The 18,611-nt window shown below is 46.4% G+C and overlaps 1 protein-coding gene across 1 annotated transcript; it reads right to left on the minus strand.

The window, feature by feature from the left end:
• Positions 1–1,121: 1,121 nt before the first annotated feature.
• LOC139390222 (transmembrane channel-like 1) lies at positions 1,122–14,187 on the minus strand. The gene is made up of 19 exons (XM_071137479.1): positions 14,178–14,187; positions 11,828–12,275; positions 11,080–11,262; positions 10,144–10,234; positions 9,905–9,986; positions 9,486–9,592; positions 8,899–8,997; positions 8,596–8,738; positions 8,103–8,247; positions 6,502–6,696; positions 5,719–5,910; positions 5,133–5,285; positions 4,816–4,944; positions 4,141–4,208; positions 2,558–2,797; positions 2,188–2,313; positions 2,011–2,089; positions 1,425–1,560; positions 1,122–1,300 (listed from the first exon to the last, which is right to left on the minus strand). Exons 1-19 carry the CDS (start codon positions 14,185–14,187, stop codon positions 1,122–1,124), a joined length of 2,805 nt encoding a protein of 934 aa, XP_070993580.1.
• Between the last annotated feature and the right edge of the window lie 4,424 nt (positions 14,188–18,611).

Below are 18,611 nucleotides of genomic sequence, written 5' to 3' on the forward strand. Positions count from 1 at the left end.
GGAATGACAGGATGATTAACAGATAAAAAACCAGTGTCCAATCAGTGCACCAGAGTTAAGATGTTGGGACACTCAGTTTGTAGGTCTGAGGACAGGGACACTCATTGAGTATGTGAAGCTTGGATTACTACAGAGATACTTGTTCAGGCCAAGGACCTTTGGTAAAGTTAACTGCGGTGCATGTTCAACGCGTCAATTTGTGGGAATTGTGTCCTTGTTTCCTGAATTGGTTTGCTTGATGGGAGCTGTCTCTCATTACCAAGTCACTGAAAACAGTCAGCATTTCAAGTTGATCATTGTATCCTGTTTTGAATATAAATGTACAAAGGGACATACATTGAATGATATTCCCCCTATGATGTAACCCTGCAGTTAAAATCAGAATTGGCAGAGGGGGAATTATTCCTATAATCTGCTCACAGACAACTTCTAAACTGCTGGCCAACCAAGAACATTGGCTGAATTGATGGTCTTTCAGTGTTTAGTGCAGATCTTCCCAAACTGAGTCCTGGGGACCCCAAGGAGTGCACGTTTCGTTTTTTTGCCCTAACAGCTCACAGCTGATTCAAATGATCAAAGCTTAATGATTAATTGATCATTTAGATCAGCTGTGTAGTGCTAAGCCAAAAACCAAGATGTGCACCCTTGGGGTTCCGAGGACTCCGTTGGGGAAACCCTAGTTTAGTGCTTTAATAACTCTCCACAATGTCAGGTCCTTGTAAAAACCAGATAATGTAATAACACAGGATATTATGTATGAACTCACCAGGTCCTGTCAATGCCAAATACATGTTATGTTGCTTGGTGTGCAGAATAGTTAGTACAAATTAATAAGAAATTAGATAGTATACATTAATCTATCACCAATTCAAGAAAGTTACATTTTTACAGTCACAATTCACATAACACTGTTTGAATAAATGTCCATTAGAACTGTAATGTACAACCTGGTAATAAGGAATCAACTATTACCGGTCATGATACCTCTGGTGTTAAAGTCACTTCAGCAGTCTTTTACTTTCAGTCTGCCTCTGAAATCAGAGTGACGTTTGTATATTCAGGGAGGTCTGTGTCTGTCTATAAAGTGCTTGCCATTTCCACATCTGTGACAGCAGTCATACTCAGTGTCTCTGGGAGTTTGGGACCCTCTGAACACTGGGTGCTGGTTGCCACTGGTTACCTGGTAGGGGCCCAGGGATTCTGTGGCCCCTCGGGGCCGGGGGGCTGGTGGCAGAAGGGGGAATTTGATGGTCGCTCTTTCCTTGATGTGCTCTGTGTTCCCCACCCTTCTTTTCTCTATCTTCTTAGAAAGGGACAAGGGGAGATGAGAGGCATGATGACATAACTTGGTGCGAATCAAATTTTCAGATACCAAACAAAAACAAAACTGCTAACTAAATGTCCTGTCACAGTATTCTTCTCACCCGTATAAGATTGCTGAGAGGCGTTGTTGTTTCTCTGTTGCCGCGGTGCTTCTGACCAAGCTTTTTGAGCCTCCTCTAAATCCATGGCAGCTTTCAGTGCTGCCATTTTAGTCTTCTTCTTGTTCTCTTCATTTTGCTGGAAGTAAAGAAGCAGCTACTATACAGGAACGGCCCCAAACGTTCTAATCGAGATTACAGGGATCACGGATTGTTTAGTTTAAGCAGTGTGGATGTGGATCCATAACTGCCTCTAATTCCCCACCTGAAAAAATATATGACTGGCCTCTCTGTCTCCTGCTGATGTTTGTGATATTTGAAATATTGTATCTTAAAATATACTCTCATATCCTAAATAACTAACACTTCCCTGTAACATTTTGAAATATTCATTGAAATCGCAGCTAAATGGGCTGTCCATCAGATGATGTAACCTCATCTGCATGCAGGTAGGCTGTGGGACCCTTGTTATTGATATACTCTGGCAATTACTGCTCTCTGGTGGACAGACTATGTCAGTGCAAGTACCACACAGGGAATATAATAGATGCTGTATCAGCGTCAGAACCTTATTGATGGTACGACTTACGGTTTGAAGTTTCTTCTTTAACTCCAGGTTGGCTTGCTTGTAACTTTTGGATGTAGACTGCAAGTAATAAATGGCCAAACTGTGGGGGGGGAACATATACCAAATATTTTATTTTACATTGTTATCTTGTATATAGTCTGGGGACTGCCCTGTGGATCATTAGCCCTGACTACTCACACCATCAGCAGTAGGAAAGGCAGCACCAGGCCAGGGTTGGAGGCGTAGCTGAACACCTTCCCAAACCAGGCAGGGAAATCAGATTCCAGCGTCTCCTGGATCACATCAAACATGCGGCTCTTCCCACTGCAGTGGAGCAATCAGAGATGAGAAACTGTCATCACACAACAAACAACTGGAGTGTGGGTGTGTGTGTGTGTGTGTGTGTGTGTGTGTGTGTGTGTGTGTGTGTGTGTGTGTGTGTGTGTGTGTGTGTGTGTGTGTGTGTGTGTGTGTGTGTGTGTGTGTGTGTGTGTGTGTGTGTGCGTGTGTGTGTGTGTGTTTACATGCATGTCTTGTCATATACAGAATGCAGGTGTTTTTCTGTTACCTGAAGGGGCCACAGTCGAAGGAGGGGGGGATAGTGACTATGGTGTAGATAGCAGGCAGTGTTGAGAGGAAAAGGATGACCAGTAGCATAGCCATGTAGAAGTTGTTGGAGCCTGAGGCCTTGAACACCCTCTCCTGAGGAACATTACAGCACATGACGGCCCAGCACTGCAGGTACATTGACACATGCAATCTCAGCACGTTCAGAGCAGGCAGGCAGGGGGCATAGAACGCACCCATCCTAGCAGAGAGAAAGGAGGGAGTTAATCCTTAAGGGGGGTGGGGTTCTGCTAAACATATGGAGTTGTTTTAAGATGGTTATACCAAGGATCATTTTAGCTATTTGATTGTGAATTTTAGGATCCGTTAAGTATCCATCAAAAAAAGATGTACAAAATATTTGATGAAATACTGAATTTGGCCTTACTGCTATTAGCCCATAGAAACACATTTTATTACAGATTCAGAAATGGAAAAACAGATAATAACATTTTTATCAAAAGGAAGTTTGTTTTAAAGATACAAGAAATGTATTATCATTATTAAGACCATGATCCAAATTATTCATTTTTAACCATATAAAAATAGATTCCATACCAGATGCCATTCCACTTCCATACTTCCATTAATTTGTTCAACTGGTACCGGACTAACTAGACGAGTTTGTAGGCCAAACCGTTTGGACGCTGCAGACGTTTCTGTGAGAAGACCGATTATCGGGATGTCTCATTGTCTGACAAACATCGCTGTAGCTCGGCCACCTTCCACCGCAGATGCGGAAGGTCGGCATTGGCGGATGCGGTAGATTGAGATGCGGGCAAAACTAGATATCTCTAGCTTAAACTGACAGATTTTTATGGGGATTTTTGCATTATGCTTATTAGATATATGCGGGGCGCGCACATCGACTCTAGGGGGTTTAAACAAGCATATGATAGCGATGGACTGTCACGTAGAGCAGGTGTGTTGGAATGTGATATCGCACACTGCTTACTTGCAAGTTTCATTTATTTATTTAAAATGCCAACATTTTGGACCACTGCTCTGACCAGCACCGGCCAAAAAGTTTATTCCCCTGAAATATCTAGTATATCATGGGCTACTGTGACAAGTTAGAGCACACACATTATAACTAATAGAATGGACAGTCCCCTTTAAACAAACACAACATGTATAGCTTACATTAAACCTTCATAAGCAGCTTCACAAATCATCTATGCACTTGCTTCTCAACCCCAGCGGGGGGCAGACTTTGAGTATGTGACTGCAGAGCGCAGAAGCTAGAAGGCATAAGCGTATGACGCTTTGCCGTCACACGGCAAAACAGCTGCCAAATGTCCTATAATGCCTTCAAAAGCATGACCAGGTTGCCTAAATGCAAGGCACATTTGCAGCCCCTAAGTTGTTGCTGAGAAGCTCTTGCCTTGTTTTTAAATGGATAAATATCTGTCTATTTTTGTACATCAGCCCCTGTATCTGATCATTTAATTATACAAACCAGTGGGTCACCTAGCCTTACTTTACTATCAGAAGGCCTCTCATATGTGGAGGTGCCACAATAAGATTACAGCAGCTACCGCCTACCATATCATGCCTTGGTTGAAGATCAGACCCAGGACATTCCCACTGACATCGAACTCTGAGTAGGAGGGCTTACACAAGGGAAAACAAGAATAGTCAATGTCGGTGCAATTCATCAAATCAATGACCAAATCAGTAACACTTGAAGGGGCTATACATAAAGGCATTATAAACTGGGTGGTTCGAGCCCTGAATGCTGATTGGCTGAAAGCCGTGGAAAATCAGACTGTATACCACGATGTATGACAAAACATTTATTTTTACGGTTCTAATTAAGTTTATAATAGCAATAAGGCACCTCAAGGGTTTGTGGTATATGGCCAATTTGATTTGAATATAGCACAGCTAAGGGCTGTATCCAGGCACTCTGCGTTGTGTCGTGCTTAAGAACAGCCCTTAGCCGTGGTATATTGGCCATATACCACACCCCCTCTGGCCTTATTGCTTAATTATAACACATCTCTGAAACCAGTCATGGCACCTTTATGTGTTTTGCAGTATCATTCATAACAACCTTCATCCCCCATTTATTCAACATCATTCAACAGACCAGACTTGAAGTAAAGTGTTACCCCAAAAGCAATATCAATGCAATGACAAAACGGACTTGAAGTGTGGCTTAAACAGATTTCAAGCCTAAATACAGAGTAGAGCAGAGTGGTCAATCCAAAGACTCACAAATCCAGCCTCCAAGTCCCAACACCAGCAGTAGTTGAGGAAACGCACCAGCACAGCACGCAAGAAGTCCCCGATCAGGAGCGTGATGTAGGTTGTCATAGTATCCGACACAATGAGTCTGACAAATTCCTACATATTACCAAAGTATATTAAATGGCAAATAATGCACGCGTCATCCCAGTACATTTACGCTGTAAAAACGATACTAAACATACACACAAGAATCATGAATGCATGCCCCCCTTCCAATTCACCCAAACAATAAGCTATTTATCATTACCAGACCTGGATTCAAATAGTATTTAACCATTCATTACCTGTCCCACCATGGTTTCCCAGCAGGGTCCGCGTGGGATGTCGGCAGGGTGGACGGTGATGGGAGGAGCTGTGCTATTCACTCCCAGGGTCCCATTATACAGACTGGCCTCCCATATAGTCATATTAAGCTTCAGCACCTCCTCCTCCTCCCGCTTAAATCAACAAAAACAAAACATTTAGTGCTCAATTTAAAGACAGGTGTCGTATCAGCCTGTTTCCCCATCTACAGTAATAGTGGGTCGATGCTTGCATATGAAAACCTCAGGTTTAAACCAGATGTTTAACCCAGCTGCAGGTTAAGACTAGTAACTCATTTGTTTCCTTTGTGGGGAAAAAAACAAAGGAACATGAGAGGGTTACACTTGTTCTCATAAAAGTGAAAACTAGATGATGATTAAAAGGTGTAAAATAATCATCTGAAAATAACCATAGAATACGTTTTGGGGTCATTCGTATTCCTATTGTTAAAAACCCTTTACAAAGTGTTCAAGGAACCCTAGAGAGTTGTTGGTAGAACCATTAGAAGATACAAATGATTTTAGGTAGAATCCTTCATGGGGGTACGTGGTATAACTAGCCACAGGCTTCCAGATTTACTTTGAGGTTGATCTCATCCATGAGTGCGATGATGAAGGTGTAAAGGTTTCCCAGGAATAGGGCGAAGATGCGTCCCAGCTGCCACTGTAGAGCAATGCGGGGGTGATAGTTCTCTAGTGCACTGATCACATCAAACAGCATGGGACAGAACATCCCCAGGAGGGACATCACCATGTTCACCTGACAAACAATAACACGCATACAATACAGTATACTGTTATTCACACCTATGAATAAATGAATATAAACTCAATCACACAGACACGCAAGAGCATACAGATCGCACAAATAAACATAATTAATCAAGGTACTGATTGCAAACACATGTAAATCAGAAAAGGCTGGTGGGAGGGGCTATATGAGGACTGGAGCTATATGAGGACAGGAGCTATATGAGGACAGGAGCTATATGAGGACTGGAGCTATATGAAGACTGGAGCTATATGAGGACTGGAGCTATATGAGGACAGGAGCTATATGAGGACTGGAGCTATATGAAGACTGGAGCTATATGAGGACTGGAGCTATATGAGGACAGGAGCTATATGAGGACAGGAGCTATATGAGGACTGGAGCTGTAGGAGGACGGGCTCATTGTAATGGCTGGAATGGAATCGATGAAACGGAATAAAACAGGTGGTTTCCATATCTTTGATGTGCATGATACTGTTCCATTTATACCATTCCAGCCTTTAAAATTAGCCCATCCTCCTATACACCCTCCCACCAGCCTCCTCTAAGTCAAACACACACACACACACACACTTGTACCTCATTCCTCTCCCACCAGCTATGGCTCTCCAGTCCCTCTAAGGCAAACTTCTGGGAGCGACGCACCACAAAGTAGATGAGATATCCACTTCCTGCTAGACAGCACAGCACCAGGAAGTTGGCCAGAACTCGCAGAAAACGAGTCAAGTGGATGTTGTCATCCTTCCTGCTCTCCTGTTCCTCCAGAATGGCCTCCTAGGAAGTTGGCATCACAAGGGCAGAGAACACACACACATATACACAGACACACATGCACAAACACACACACACACAGAGAGACAACAAATCAAACATTGCCATACATAAACTAATGTAAAACAGGGTGGAGGTGCCTTTATTAAAGCATACAGAGTTGTCATGTGAAATGTGTATGCTTTCCTATTGGTCCGTTTGAATTAATTGCTTGTGTGCTCTGATTTGTGGCAGGAGTGGCTCTGGAGAATGCACATCTACCTGTTCCTACAAAATGGTACTGCCTTTCCAGAAAAGGATAGAACTACTGTGGTCTCCGAGTCCCACACCAGGTAGCTGCAAACTGACATTCATTCACAGTTGACACATCTTCTGTCCAGTCTCTGTGTTGTGTGCGTGTTCATTGTAAAAGGGTCTATCAGAGTACCAAACGTGCACAGGTACGCAGCAGTGTTCTAGAATATTGGATGGTTCCTACCTTCGAATTATCAGCGCAGCTCAAGAGATGTCTGTCAACACATTCAAATGAATAGAGGATGCGTACTGGGAGACTAAGATATGGGACTCTTACTAGATGTGTTGTGTAAAGTTTGCTGTACTTAGACTTGTTATCCTGATATGTGCTGTACCTGAGCTACACTACTTGAGAATTGCACATTGCAGGTTACACTGAAATGATCTGTATCTGCCTTTTGATTGCCACTTTAAGCCCGTCAGCCTGTGCAGCTTAGAAAACTATTTTAACCTCAGTTGTTTGTAATAAACAACATTTTTGATAATCCTGTGTTGTGTGAACTCCATACCGGTACCCAGTTCAGAAGCAAGCTAGATCTACTCACGGAAGGGCCAGACTACCACATTTGGGGGGTGTTTATTAATATACAAGCACCTTTGTCCCACGTCTAATACTATTTGTATTTTATGAAGTCATTCAAAAGTTACATTGCGTGAAGTTTAAAGTGCATTATTTCATTACTAAATGTGTCATGTGATATTTTAGCATGACTATTTTTAACACACAAAAAAAAAACATTTAATAAAATATTTAATCAGTCGTCTTCCTCAAACGAAGGGGATGATGACACAATCTTCGTGAGAGGGACTGAGAGAGGGAATCTGATTTCGTTGGTCCTCTACTCGCAGCTCCGTCATTTCATTCAGGGTAAGTGGAGTCAGCTGTGAGTTAGCCTGCCCCGGAGCAGTTAGTTCTGAGGGATTCGTTGCCATAGAAATGTACATGGCTAAAAGGTGAGCCACTCTTGTATGACTGGTTATCCCGAGTTGAACTCAAAAGTTGACCAAAGTTACCTCGCTAACTCCTCAACCCTGTTTCGTATGATACCCCCCTAGGTCTCTATTGACCCTGCCCTATCCTAGTCCCTGTGGTTCTTACACTAACATGTCTTTACCTTAAAGCTGGTGGTGATGGAGGCAAACTTGTTGTCAGCTGTCTCAGGGTTGCCAATGAGGTAATCCCAGCTGGTGAACATCTTCCAGCTGAAATTGAAGCTGTTGTTGTCTCCGCCACCGTCCTCATTAGCATTCCGGGCCATACTTTAACACGTTTCATAATAAATAGAAGAAGCGTCAAACAATAACATCATCAGAAATCATCAGATTTGACCGGGACTCTATTTGTTTCTCACTGGAAATGTGATCAACGTTTCAATTTATTTTTTTGTCACAATTGGCAGAAAGTGCACACACCAGGGTCATTTTGATTAGGCACCAAATGGAATACGACAGACTGAAACAGAGAAGGACCTGGACTTGTCCAATACGAAACGAAACGCTCATTTTAATTTCCTGTTTAGGCACAACCTTGTCAAAGTCCCCTGGTGTGTGGGGGAGGGGGGGGGCTTTGAGGACCACTGAGAGACCAGTAAACATACAGGTACTCACGTCCTTATCACCACCATATAGCTATAGGCCACAGTTCCCACGCCAACCAGGAAGTAGGAGAGGGGCATGCGGAACTTGAGCCAGCCAATGGCGCGCTGGCTGTTGTAGTAGCCATAAAAGAGGACAGAATACTGGGCGTAGCCCTGGGACACACACATGATTCAGATTTCATTCAGTATTAACAACTTCTTGACAACTTTAAAAACACCACGCACGCTGTGCGGCGCACACGCACATAAAGAGTCATGTTAGTGGTAACATTACACAGTGGTCACATTACACAAATAAACAATTAGTAATGACCCCAAAGTCCCATAGGACAGCAAAGTCCATGGCGTTGGCTTCGTCAGCTCTAGGGACAGTCTTTCTGGGCATGCTACCATACGGCCTGCCCATCAGAGCCTAGACAGAGATAAAGAGTTAAAGCATCTGTAGGTCCTTGAGATGCTACTAGAGCCTGCCCACTAAAACATAATTTCAACATTTAGTTTTGATTTACATTTGGTTGAGTTGTCAACTAACATGAATACAACCTGAAATCAACAACAAAAATGTCACCATGTCATTGGGTTTAGGTGAAAAGTTGGGAGAAAATCACATGAAATGTCCTTGCGTTGATTACTTTTTGCAAATCCAATCAGTTTTCTGCATTGATTCAATGTCATCTCATTGAATTGTTTTATTGAAATGATGTGGAAGCAACGTTGATTCAACCAGTTTTTGCTCAGTGAGTGGGGCCTCATTTATAAATAAATACAAATTCTTCATTTTCATATAAAATTACTGTATATGAGGAGATGTGAATTATACCATGTCCACAACGATAGTCACAAAATTCGGGCCTTAAATTCGGGCCCCAATTCTGATTTGAAGATCAAATGGCCCCCTACCTCTGGCACCATGACCAGACCAAACGTCAGCCCAAAGAGGATCATGTTGATGCCATACATCCACCTCAGGAATATGAAGTAGGAGGCAACCGAGGAGCCAAAATGGCCTGTAGGAGGCACAAAGCACAGTCATATATGGTACTGTGTTTCATCACACTGAGGAGAAATACATAAATCAGTCGATCACAGAGTGACTACCAAGGACTCCAAGGGGGTAGGCAAGAGGCCCCCAGGGGTCCTCAAAAAAGTGATACACAAATTAGAGAAACAGCGAAGTCCATGGCAAAGTCCATGGTAAGGAACAGAGGTAGCTAGCTGTGTGCTAACCTTTTCAGCAAGGTTGAAAAATAAAAGACAACCAGGAAGCACCAACAAAACCGTGCAAGGATACAAAAGGAAGAGGTAAGAGACATACTTACTCTCAATCTCTTTGATTTTCATCTCCCATGGAACGCAAGCAGTTTTGAAGTTTTCAAAGTCCCTCTGAAACTTCATCCATTTCTAACAGCAAAACCAGCAGTGTCATGGAATAGATCCCACATAGGCTTGCTGACTATACTTGTGTTGTAAAGGATCATAGATAACTGGTAGCATAAACATGACACAATAAAGAACACATAAAAACATTGGTCCACCTATAACTGATGACTGTCCTCACCTTCAACATCATGACTTTATATGCATACAGTTTTCTGCTCTTTCCTTTCCCAAGAGCTCCCTCATATTTCTCCACAAACTCATGGGACTCCCTGTGAAATATGAGGCAGGATTAGTTACTGGTACCGGTACTGGTAAAATAAATATAATCATATTGCACCATACTCCATGCTATGGCTACTCGGTGCTCCTCCAACATGCTAAACCTGGTTCCATTATCTACCAACAGCTACATTTATACCCTTTTCACACTAGTGAGCCGAGCCACACAAAGCCGGGTTGTAATGTGCTGGCCTGGCTATGCATCGACTGTAATTGCAGGGACCATGCTGGGAAGGACAATGTGACAGGGAAATATCTGAGACCACAAAATATGTTTCGGAATCGAGACATATTGTAGAGATGGATGGACTTGCCACAAAGCCTGTTTTAGCATGGACAGTGCCATGGAAGGCTTTCAACATTCTACATTAGTCAACTGGGTGAGACTTTCCATGGGTTAAGGAAGGATCACTCAATTCCATCCAGGTCAGCGGGAGAGATCAGCCAATGAATCATACTCCTGGGCAACCATCCCAGCATTGCAGGTGGCAGTAAATTACTAAACCAGGCTTTATGCCTGTTCAGACTATGGCCTTTTCTCAATTGCATGCTCCTCGCATCCTCTCTCCTCACCTCTTTTTAAAAGTCCATTGGATGAGAAAGACAGATGTCCCTTTCAGTTTGTTTATTAACCGCCAATTAATCCACATGAGTAGAAGAAATGGACAACATTAAAAAGGCGATAGCACTCAATGGCACTGCCCACCGAGGTGTCTAATGGCAAAGATAGGTGTGCCCTCTTTCCATGTTCATGGGTCAACTCGACACAATAGTGTGAAAGGGGTAATAGTTTAGGGGCTGGGGAAATGCATTTGCTTTAGAGTTATCTCAGCACCGTAGAGTTAGCAGTTTCTTCCTCATGGGCCAAGGCTTTCCTCTTAGGGTCGAGATAAGTTTCTTCCTCTCATCCACTTCCTCCTTCAGCTTCTCCAACTCCTCGGGAGACAAGACCTCTGGTTTCTCCTCTCCCACTTTCTCTTCCTCATCCTCCTCTTCCTCTGATGACTCATGCTCTGCACTGAGACAGCAAGAAAAGTTGTTTTGTTTTTGTTTGTAAGGTTGGTGAAGGTAGAGGGCAACATTTTTGTCACACAAAAGATAATTATAGAGATTCTTATCTGCAATCCGCAATTTAATGTGAAACTTCTTTAAACAACGTGCATCATGACGAGCCGATTATTTAACCATGAAGATTTTAGTACCCTGCACAAGGAATGTCATGATTCACATGTGATGATGGGTTGTGAGCTGTATATAAACGTGCAATGGATAACTCCAGAGTGGCTCAATGGTCTAAGGCACTGCATCTCAGTGCTAGAGGAGTCACTACAGACCGTTTCGATTCCAGGCTGTATCGCAACCAGCCGTGATTGGGAATCCCATAGAGCTGCGCACAATTGGCCCAGCGTCGTCCGGGTTAGGGTTTGGCCGGGGTAGGCCGCCATTGTAAATAAGAATTTGTTCTTAACTGAATTGCCTGCTTAAATTTTTAAAAACTTCACTGCTCTTTGCTCATACAAAATGTTAGCCACAATGTTTTGAAATGTAAAATGCAATGCAAGATTGTACACACAGGACCTTACCTTGTCTCAACCCTTTTTTTCTTTTGTTTCTTCTCAACTGTCTCTCCTCTTCCATTCTCCTCCTTTTTCCCGCCTTTTTCTGAGCGTCCATTTTTCCTCTTCTCCTCGGTATCCCCATCCTCCTCTCCTACAACCTCTATCTCTTTTTGCTCCAGTTTTCTGGTGTTTTCATTGCTGAAATTCTTTTGAGTTTTAGCAACCGTGTCATTTTTCACTTCTTCCTGCCTCTCATCCTCTCCCCCTTTCCCTTTCCCCTCCTTATCCCTCTTTTTTCGTCCTCTCCTCTCCTCTCTTCCTGGTCTGTCCTCCAATTCCTTTCCTTCTTTTCTTGCACTGGAAGCTCTTCTTGCTACATTTCTTCTTCTCTTTCTGTCCCTCTCTTTCTTTCTCTCCTTCTCTTTTGCCCTCTCCTGCCTCCCATCAGAGTCAATAACTGTGTCCTCTTCATCTGCGGTAAAAAACAAAAAACAGAGACATGGCAGTCGTCATACTAATATTTTAACCAAACAATAATATTAGAATGAAACAACAGGAAACAGGAAACGAATGAAGGGGTATCTCCTGCCTCCTAAAGTTTCTTTGAAAACACATTCACTGCTAGAATAAGATGAAAGAGAGGGAAAGGAGATGGACATGCCAGTAGGTGGCAGATAACCAACCCCAAAAATGACCCCTAGCCCTGTGAGATCTGAGTGGAATTTAGATGTTAATTTTATATTAGCTCCACCTTGCCCTCTGATAGGCTAGGTGTAATTTTCACCATATGGCTTTTACCTGTCAATTCCTCTCAGATCTCCACAATTTCATAGAGGTAGGGTCTTGACTGGGGGTTGCGCACAAGTGTCACTTCTGAAATGGAAGTGTTTTGTGATTTGTTGAGGGACAGGCACAGGCAGCATTTCAGTTTAGTAGGTATTCGCACTCAATCAAACCCTAAAAAGGAAAAAAAACGGATCATTTTTTTTGTTCAGCCTTTTTAACACTTTGCACTGTCACCTTTTGTATTATTTTGGGCAGGGAATTCAATTTAAGTATATTTTCGCATCTCGGCCTCCTTGTTTTTTTCTTCCTTTTGATGGTTTAAGTGCAAGCACCTACAGAACTCCACAGATATTTTTTCCCTCACACACCGGCCCCCATTCAGTCCTAGCCTGAGCACAGACCTTCATACTGGCTTTCCAGAGGTAGCATTTCAGCCACGTTTCATACACAAGATACTGTATATTATCAACTGTGACTCCTGTCCATGTTGGTCACTTTACTCTATTCCTTAACATACCACCCACTCTGCTCTCTTCCATCCTTTTTTTCCCTCCCTCCCTCCGATGCAGGCTGTTGTTAGAGAGCACTATTAATCCGGTGGTAATTGGGAACACAGGCCGTGAGAGGGGGACTGAGGAGTGCACAGGGTCGTGTGACAAGGATTTAGACCGTAAGAGTGGGGAGCGGAGAAGAAGAGTGTTTCCTGACTTGGACACAATGCCACATGTCAACACCCCCAGCAGGCCCTCTCTAGTATTCTCCAGCCAACCCAGCCCCTGATAAAATACTGTGAGAGCTTGTATACTTGACATAGAATATAGAAATAGAAATAGAATGACTAGAAGTTTGTGTAAACCAGAGGGATTGACATGTCTTGCCAAATCAGGTGACCTTCACTGGGGCAGAAGAGGAGAGACTGGGTGGAATTCAACCGTAAAGCATTTCCATTAAGACCAAACAAATCTCTGTGCACACTGCTTCGTATTGCATCCCTGTCTGTGACATCTCGCCAATCTTTTTCAATTTGTCATTCGAATTCAACAGTGGTACAGGGCAGGTATGCCAAGTTTACATTTTGTAGGCTTGAAAATGCCATTTGTTTATTCTCCTCCAGCCTTAGTGACGTGAAAGCTATGACATAATTTTACTGGACTTGCTGAAGCAGAGAGTAAAGGCATGCTGCCTCGTGTGATTGACAGTTGAAAGAAGGTATCAACAAGCGCCCAGCCCAAGGATCTACTCACCTGCATCCTCCAAGCTAATGCTGACTGTGGGTTGAAGAGCAACAGTCATTCAAAACAGTTGTGTATCTCATATGTTATATTGATGGACATGGTGGAGATGATAAAGACGAGGATATCTAAACAACTGAATCCCTTGCAAACATTCACAGTGCAGTGCTCCCACTGTATCATTTTACCTACCACTTATTAATGACCTCAATAAGGGACAGGTAAAGTGATGTCAACTGGAGGAGAGGGCTCAAGCCTGTATTCATAAAGCGTCTCGGGGTAGAGGAGGGCTTATCTAGGATCAGTTGTAAGATTGTAAGAACAGGGAGGACCTGATCCTCAATCAGCACTCTTACTCTGAAACATGTTGTGGATATGGGCCCAGGAGAATCTGGGTCAGACGAGAAAGCTGCTGACGTTCGACAGGATTCAGGCTGCCTGTCCCCCTCCAGGCTGAGGTGTGTTACTGCAGAGACTGCCTGTAAACCTCCAGGCTGAGGTGTGTTACTGCAGAGACTGCCTGTAACCCTCCAGGCTGAGGTGTGTTACTGCAGAGAGTGCCTGTCACCCTCCAGGCTGAGGTGTGTTACTGCAGAGAGTGCCTGTCACCCTCCAGGCTGAGGTGTGTTACTGCAGAGACTGCCTGTAACCCTCCAGGCTGAGGTGTGTTACTGCAGAGACTGCCTGTAACCCTCCAGGCTGAGGTGTGTTACTGCAGAGAGTGCCTGTCACCCTCCAGGCTAACGTGTGTTTCTGCAGAGTGCCTGTCACCCTCCAGGCTGAGGTGTGTTACTGCAGAGAGTGCCTGTCACCCTCCAGGCTGAGGTGTGTTACTGCAGAGAAGAGGACCTAGACCAGACAGTCTGTTCCCCTCCAGGCTGAGGTGTGTCTTTGCAGAGAAGAGGACCTAGACCAGACAGCCTGTCACCCTCCAGAATGAGGTGTGTTACTGCAGAGAGTGCCTGTAACCCTCCAGGCTGAGGTGTGTTACTGCAGAGAGTGCCTGTCACCCTCCAGGCTGAGGTGTGTTACTGCAGAGACTGCCTGTAACCCTCCAGGCTGAGGTGTGTTACTGCAGAGACTGCCGGTAACCCTCCAGGCGGAGGTGTGTAACTGCAGAGAGTGCCTGTCACCCTCCAGGCTGAAGTGTGTTACTGCAGAGAGTGCCTGTCACCCTCCAGGCTAACGTGTGTTTCTGCAGAGAGTGCCTGTCACCCTCCAGGCTGAGGTGTGTTACTACAGAGAGTGCCTGTTCCCCTCCAGGCTAAGGTGTGTTACTGCAGAGTGCCTGTCACCCTCCAGGCTAACGTGTGTTTCTGCAGAGAGTGCCTGTTCACCTCCAGGCTGAGGTGTGTTACTGCAGAGAGTGCCTGTTCCCCTCCAGGCTGAGGTGTGTTACTGCAGAGTGCCTGTCACCCTCCAGGCTAACGTGTGTTTCTGCAGAGAGTGCCATTTCCCCTCCAGGCTGAGGTGTGTTACTGCAGAGAGTGCCTGTCACCCTCCAGGCTAACGTGTGTTTCTGCAGAGAGTGCCTGTCACCCTCCAGGCTGAGGTGTGTTACTGCAGAGACTGCCTGTAACCCTCCAGGCTGAGGTGTGTTACTGCAGAGAGTGCCTGTCACCCTCCAGGCTAACGTGTGTTTCTGCAGAGTGCCTGTCACCCTCCAGGCTGAGGTGTGTTACTGCAGAGAGTGCCTGTCACCCTCCAGGCTGAGGTGTGTTACTGCAGAGAAGAGGACCTAGACCAGACAGCCTGTCCCCCTCCAGGCTGAGGTGTGTCTTTGCAGAGAAGAGGACCTAGACCAGACAGCCTGTCACCCTCCAGGCTGAGGTGTGTTACTGCAGAGAGTGCCTGTCACCCTCCAGGCTGAGGTGTGTTACTACAGAGTGCCTGTCACCCTCCAGGCTGAGGTGTGTTACTGCAGAGACTGCCTGTAACCCTCCAGGCTGAGGTGTGTTACTGCAGAGAGTGCCTGTCACCCTCCAGGCTGAGGTGTGTTACTGCAGAGACTGCCTGTAACCCTCCAGGCTGAGGTGTGTTACTGCAGAGACTGCCGGTAACCCTCCAGGCGGAGGTGTTACACTGCAGAGAGTGCCTGTCACCCTCCAGGCTGAGGTGTGTTACTGCAGAGAGTGCCTGTCACCCTCCAGGCTGAGGTGTGTTACTGCAGAGAGTGCCTGTTCCCCTCCAGGCTGAGGTGTGTTACTGCAGAGTGCCTGTCACCCTCCAGGCTGAGGTGTGTTACTGCAGAGAGTGCCTGTTCCCCTCCAGGCTAAGTTGTGTTACTGCAGAGTGCCTGTCACCCTCCAGGCTGAGGTGTGTTACTGCAGAGTGCCTGTCACCCTCCAGGCTGAGGTGTGTTACTGCAGAGACTGCCTGTAACCCTCCAGGCTGAGGTGTGTTACTGCAGAGACTGCCGGTAACCCTCCAGGCGGAGGTGTGTAACTGCAGAGAGTGCCTGTCACCCTCCAGGCTGAAGTGTGTTACTGCAGAGAGTGCCTGTCACCCTCCAGGCTAACGTGTGTTTCTGCAGAGAGTGCCTGTCACCCTCCAGGCTGAGGTGTGTTACTACAGAGAGTGCCTGTTCCCCTCCAGGCTAAGGTGTGTTACTGCAGAGTGCCTGTCACCCTCCAGGCTAACGTGTGTTTCTGCAGAGAGTGCCTGTTCACCTCCAGGCTGAGGTGTGTTACTGCAGAGAGTGCCTGTTCCCCTCCAGGCTGAGGTGTGTTACTGCAGAGTGCCTGTCACCCTCCAGGCTAACGTGTGTTTCTGCAGAGAGTGCCATTTCCCCTCCAGGCTGAGGTGTGTTACTGCAGAGAGTGCCTGTCACCCTCCAGGCTAACGTGTGTTTCTGCAGAGAGTGCCTGTCACCCTCCAGGCTGAGGTGTGTTACTGCAGAGACTGCCTGTAACCCTCCAGGCTGAGGTGTGTTACTGCAGAGAGTGCCTGTCACCCTCCAGGCTAACGTGTGTTTCTGCAGAGTGCCTGTCACCCTCCAGGCTGAGGTGTGTTACTGCAGAGAGTGCCTGTCACCCTCCAGGCTGAGGTGTGTTACTGCAGAGAAGAGGACCTAGACCAGACAGCCTGTCCCCCTCCAGGCTGAGGTGTGTCTTTGCAGAGAAGAGGACCTAGACCAGACAGCCTGTCACCCTCCAGGCTGAGGTGTGTTACTGCAGAGAGTGCCTGTCACCCTCCAGGCTGAGGTGTGTTACTACAGAGTGCCTGTCACCCTCCAGGCTGAGGTGTGTTACTGCAGAGACTGCCTGTAACCCTCCAGGCTGAGGTGTGTTACTGCAGAGAGTGCCTGTCACCCTCCAGGCTGAGGTGTGTTACTGCAGAGACTGCCTGTAACCCTCCAGGCTGAGGTGTGTTACTGCAGAGACTGCCGGTAACCCTCCAGGCGGAGGTGTTACACTGCAGAGAGTGCCTGTCACCCTCCAGGCTGAGGTGTGTTACTGCAGAGAGTGCCTGTCACCCTCCAGGCTGAGGTGTGTTACTGCAGAGAGTGCCTGTTCCCCTCCAGGCTGAGGTGTGTTACTGCAGAGTGCCTGTCACCCTCCAGGCTGAGGTGTGTTACTAAAGAGAGTGCCTGTCACCCTCCAGGCTAAGTTGTGTTACTGCAGAGTGCCTGTCACCCTAAAGGCTGAGGTGTGTTACTGCAGAGACTGCCTGTAACCCTCCAGGCTGAGGTGTGTTACTGCAGAGACTGCCTGTCACCCTCCAGGCTGAGGTGTGTTACTGCAGAGAGTGCCTGTCACCCTCCAGGCTGAGGTGTGTTACTGCAGAGAGTGCCTGTCACCCTCCAGGCTGAGGTGTGTTACTGCAGAGACTGCCTGTAACCCTCCAGGCTGAGGTGTGTTACTGCAGAGACTGCCTGTAACCCTCCAGGCTGAGGTGTGTTACTGCAGAGAGTGCCTGTCACCCTCCAGGCTAACGTGTGTTTCTGCAGAGTGCCTGTCACCCTCCAGGCTGAGGTGTGTTACTGCAGAGAGTGCCTGTCACCCTCCAGGCTGAGGTGTGTTACTGCAGAGAAGAGGACCTAGACCAGACAGTCTGTTCCCCTCCAGGCTGAGGTGTGTCTTTGCAGAGAAGAGGACCTAGACCAGACAGCCTGTCACCCTCCAGGCTGAGGTGTGTTACTGCAGAGACTGCCTGTAACCCTCCAGGCTGAGGTGTGTTACTGCAGAGAGTGCCTGTCACCCTCCAGGCTAACGTGTGTTTCTGCAGAGTGCCTGTCACCCTCCAGGCTGAGGTGTGTTACTGCAGAGAGTGCCTGTCACCCTCCAGGCTGAGGTGTGTTACTGCAGAGAAGAGGACCTAGACCAGACAGTCTGTTCCCCTCCAGGCTGAGGTGTGTCTTTGCAGAGAAGAGGACCTAGACCAGACAGCCTGTCACCCTCCAGGCTGAGGTGTGTTACTGCAGAGAGTGCCTGTAACCCTCCAGGCTGAGGTGTGTTACTGCAGAGAGTGCCTGTCACCCTCCAGGCTGAGGTGTGTTACTGCAGAGACTGCCTGTAACCCTCCAGGCTGAGGTGTGTTACTGCAGAGACTGCCGGTAACCCTCCAGGCGGAGGTGTGTAACTGCAGAGAGTGCCTGTCACCCTCCAGGCTGAAGTGTGTTACTGCAGAGAGTGCCTGTCACCCTCCAGGCTAACGTGTGTTTCTGCAGAGAGTGCCTGTCACCCTCCAGGCTGAGGTGTGTTACTGCAGAGAGTGCCTGTTCCCCTCCAGGCTGAGGTGTGTTACTGCAGAGTGCCTGTCACCCTCCAGGCTGAGGTGTGTTACTGCAG

The sequence above is a fragment of the Oncorhynchus clarkii genome, chromosome 30 (genome assembly GCF_045791955.1).
Source record: "Oncorhynchus clarkii lewisi isolate Uvic-CL-2024 chromosome 30, UVic_Ocla_1.0, whole genome shotgun sequence".
Taxonomy (NCBI): Eukaryota; Metazoa; Chordata; class Actinopteri; order Salmoniformes; family Salmonidae; genus Oncorhynchus; species Oncorhynchus clarkii.

Bases quoted from the DNA above. Each gene is read 5' to 3' on its own strand.
- LOC139390222 (XM_071137479.1), bottom strand. The intron at 10,235-11,079 runs GTGCTGAGATAA...CATATTTCACAG, and splicing joins AAGAAACTGCTAACTCTACG to GGAGTCCCATGAGTTTGTGG. The intron at 8,998-9,485 runs GTAGGGGGCCAT...ATCTCTGTCTAG, and splicing joins GTCTGGTCATGGTGCCAGAG to GCTCTGATGGGCAGGCCGTA.